Source organism: Humulus lupulus, chromosome 5, assembly GCF_963169125.1.
Source record: "Humulus lupulus chromosome 5, drHumLupu1.1, whole genome shotgun sequence".
Lineage (NCBI taxonomy): Eukaryota > Viridiplantae > Streptophyta > Magnoliopsida > Rosales > Cannabaceae > Humulus > Humulus lupulus.
In genome coordinates, this window is record NC_084797.1 from 227,658,123 (window position 1) to 227,662,415 (window position 4,293).

Genomic DNA, 4,293 nt, shown 5'->3' on the forward strand with positions numbered 1-4,293 from the left:
GCTGCTATATATTATGGTGTAATTGGGTAACCAGTTCCCTTACTATTTGCTTTGTTGTAGTTCACTGGGTAACTGGTTACCCAAGCTGTGTAACTGTTTTGTGTTGATGATGGTAACTAGTTACCCTTGAGTAATAAAGTTTTCTTGTCTGTTATAGTTGATTGGTTTCTATATATATTATCTTATAAGCATGTATTTTTTTTATTATGCAGCATATTGATGTGATAATGTATTACTTGAGGAGAAATGTTAAATTGTCTAAAGATTTGAAGAGGAGAGTATTTACGACTGACACTTGTTTTGGGCAAAACATAGTGTCTATGTATGAAAATTTTAAGAAAAAAGGTACTGGTGCATTTAAAGTAGATGAGAGCTGCGTTGCTTTGATGATAATGAAGGAGGAATCCATGTTTTGTGCAGCTCATTGGCATTTGCTTGATGATGTTGTCATGCCTGTTAATGTGAAGGCTCTTATGCACTAGATTGTGTTGCACTTTAATATACAGCAGAGATCACTTATAGTGTATGATTCAATGTCTGGTGCAAAGCATGAAAATCAGACTTTACCTGTCATTGAGGCATTTGCTGTTTTGATTCCTCTTCTATTGGAGAAGATTGGTTTCTATGATCGTCAAGATATTAATATTGATGTTAATCCATATGATGTGGCAGAGAATGATGCTTTGAAGTTAAGCATTGCTAGAGGCATTCCTCAACAAATTGATTGGATAGTTTGTTTATTTGATTTTAGTTTTTTTTTTCTTTATGTCCTTTTTGTTTATATGTTCTTAGTTGTTTTTTTTTTACCTGTTTCCATTATGCAGCGATTGTGGGGTGTTTACTTATTTTTCCGAGCAAATAATACTTGGGAAGGAGAATAAGATGCCTAAATATATTGATGTTCGTCTCCTTCGCGAAGACATTGCTGTCAGCTTGTACTATCATGGAAAGAACAAAGAACTTGCGGGACACTTAACTAGTGATGAGTTCAATGAAAGGCTTTTGGAGAGGAGACGGAAGAGAATGAAAATTGATGCATAAGCTTTTAGTGATATTATGTTTCTTTTGGTTTTTTATTTTGCTATAACATTAATTAAATGATGGATCAATTTATAGTTTTACAGTTAGTTATTTTAAATTTCTGCTTATGTAAAACATTGGGATTCTTAAGGTCATTATATATATATACCAGTATAGCTTTTTGTTAATCCATTTGTTGTTTTATTTTTATTTTTTTGTTCATTGTTTCTTTAATTCAATTATTAATATATATTGCATATAACACTTTAAAGCAGGTAGTTAGTATTCCATTTTTTTTTCTTTGTTTTATGGAATTATTTGAGGGTAACTAGTTTCCAGTTGGGTTGTTTAACTAATTTTCCTGGTGTTATTTGGGCAAGAATGATTTTGAGGGTAACCAGGTACTTAGGCTGTTTCTTTCGTAATATACCGAGAGTAACTGGTTACTTAAGTGTTTTTTAGATTTTTCCACTAAGTATGTCTTATTATAGTAATGCAACCAGTTTATTAAGTTAATATTAAGGTAACTTTAATATTATATATAGATGAGTTTGTGATAGAAGAAAGTACAGGTTTTAATTATTATTATTTTTGTCTTTTAGATTGTTATAGTATGTAATTTATCTTGTATTGTAATATCAGGGTAACCAGTTACCTATATCGTTGTTTTGTTGTTACTTTTGGGTAACTTGTTACGTTCATGTTTGTTTCCTTATGGTGTATTTATTTAGATGGTAGCATTGATAAATAAGAAGTAAAGAAATCCAAGAAATTAGTTTGAAAGGATATTTTAAGTTTACATAATCAATCAATGTGTTTAAATTTGAAACAATTTTATTAAAATACTGAATAATACTTGATGAATATGAAAGTCACTCTTTCAATGAATAAAGCTATTAAAAGTTTGTTTTGCTGTAAAATATGAATCTATGTCTTTGGCTTTTTCTGTTTGTTTGGCTTCTCAATTGGAGGATTCCTGCAAGTCTTCTTGTTATGTCCTGGTTGCTCACATTTCCCACAAGTGATTATTACTTTAGGTTCCCCTCTTGATCTTATTATTTTCTTTCTTGGTCTTCCTGCAGGGATTGTTGCCTTTGGAGGTAGCACCATTATGTCCAAGTGTTGTGGGAGATTACATTCATCTTTATGGGGAAAACGATGAACATTTTCCTGATACAATGCTTTCAACGTTTCTGTTCTATAGAACTTTGCACAATAATCATACACACTCAAGTTTCTCTTTGCAATGATAGCTATTGCATGGCCACAAGGCATTTCATCTTCTTGAAACCTATTGCAAGTACATGTTCTATTATGTATATTTACTGTGAAATTTATCCCCTTTTGATCACGAACTTGGTATTCTATTGTGTTGAAAGGCAAGACCTAAAAATAGTTTTGTCATGAAATAGAATCAGATAATAAACATTTTAACTAGAATTAACATTGAAAGTAACTAGTTATCCTTTTGTGTAATTTTTTTTTCTGTTGTTATGGAAGGTAACTGGTTACCATCTATTGACAGAATAAAGAATAGTAAGAATAAGTTTAGTTGCATACCCCATACTTCATTTTTGAAACAATGTCATGTCTCAACTCGTTCTCTGTTGCTGTAGAGACTTTTGTGAATGTTTCGTTTGCATTATTTGAGTTGTTCCAAACCCACTTTTGAACCAAACTTCTAAGGCATTCAACCAAGATATCAATGGAGAGATTTCTTGCAGCTTTTAGTGCAGCGTTGAATGATTCTGCGATGTTGGATGTTATCATGGTGTATCTTTTTGTTGGCGAGTATGATCTTGCCCAAGTTTCATACTTGGCTTTCTCAAAATAGGGTATAATGCGTCTGTTAAGTCTATCAAGGCCTCTCGTGTATTGTTCACATTCTGCTTTTGTGTATGCTTTTGCTGCTGCAATGAATTTTATTTGTAGCTCTTCTCCATGGCTTCCATATTTGCTTTTCAAATTATTGAGCAAGTGAAACATGCAAGCTCCATGGAAAGCATTTGGGTATACCATATGTACTACATTGTCTATGCTCTTGTGTCTGTCGGAAACTATAGCCAATCCTGTGGAGTATAAATGTTTTTAAATAAAAAACAAAAATTAGGTTTTTTTTTTTTTTTAATTTTGGTGAAGGTAACCAGTTATTTTATTCAGATTCTAAAAGAAATAGCATGTATTTGTGTATTTGGGTTTGGTAACTAGTTCCTTTGTATTTGTAAACAAGAATATATAATTGAATCTATCATACTTTCGGGTTCTGCATAGTTGTCTCTTAGTTTGGAGAAGAACCAAAGCCATGAGTTATCATTTTCAGAGTCTGCTATTCCAAAAGCCAACACGAAAATGTTGTTGTTTGAATCTAACATTGATGCTGAAAATAGGGTACCACCATGTGCATTTTTCAAGAAAGTTCCAACAACAACAATTATAGGCCTCAAGTATCTCCAACCATTGATTGAGTTATAGAAAGCTATGTATAGATATTTGAATCTATCTTCCTTGTCTGTGAGTATGTGTGTTACTGCTCCTGGATTTGTTTGCTTCAACATGTAAAGATACATTGGCAACTTTTGATATGAATCATCGGGGTTCCCTATTACTAGACGCAAAGCTTTCTCTCTTGATCTCCATGCTTTTGTGTATCCCATAGTTACTCCGAAGTCATCATTCATATCATTCATGATATCATTTGGAGTGTAATTTCTTTTGATTGACTTGTACTTATTCTTTATTAATTCACCAATTACGATGCTTTTTGCTTGCCTATGGTCTTCCATAACAATTTCAACAGAGAAAGTGTGTTTTGGATTACATTTTCGTACCTTGAATAAATCTTGGTTTCTGTACTTAGATGCTCTCACCAACCAGTTGCATGTTTCATCTGCACATGTAACTACATACTCTCTAGGTTCTGATCTTTTTGTTTTGAACTGGAAGTTATGCAGCATTGCATAGTAGCTAAGAGCTTATTTGATTGGGTTCTTATCCTTGTAAAGTTGACCTTGCTCTATTGTGTTCACTATGTAATCAGATATTACTATTTGGATTTCCTCCAACTTCTTTTTTCTTTTTGTATTGTCTTCAATTATGAAATCAGCTACTTCTTCAGCAAAATAAGGTATGTATGACACATTTATGCCCCCATTTGTTGTGCTTGACATTCCTTCTTCAAGTAACATTTGTTCATTGATGGAAGCTTGGTTTGCTTGCATTAATAATGTCCCCACTTCCATTTCTTCTGCTGTAGCTTTTTGATTTTCTAGTAGA

General features: G+C 32.5%; 1 protein-coding gene across 1 annotated transcript; it reads right to left on the bottom strand.

The window, feature by feature from the left end:
• Nucleotides 1–1,947: 1,947 nt before the first annotated feature.
• Nucleotides 1,948–3,974, bottom strand: LOC133780026 (uncharacterized). The gene is made up of 3 exons (XM_062219910.1): nucleotides 3,275–3,974; nucleotides 2,581–3,089; nucleotides 1,948–2,406 (listed from the first exon to the last, which is right to left on the bottom strand). Exons 1-3 carry the CDS (start codon nucleotides 3,972–3,974, stop codon nucleotides 1,948–1,950), a joined length of 1,668 nt encoding a protein of 555 aa, XP_062075894.1.
• Nucleotides 3,975–4,293: the final 319 nt, after the last annotated feature.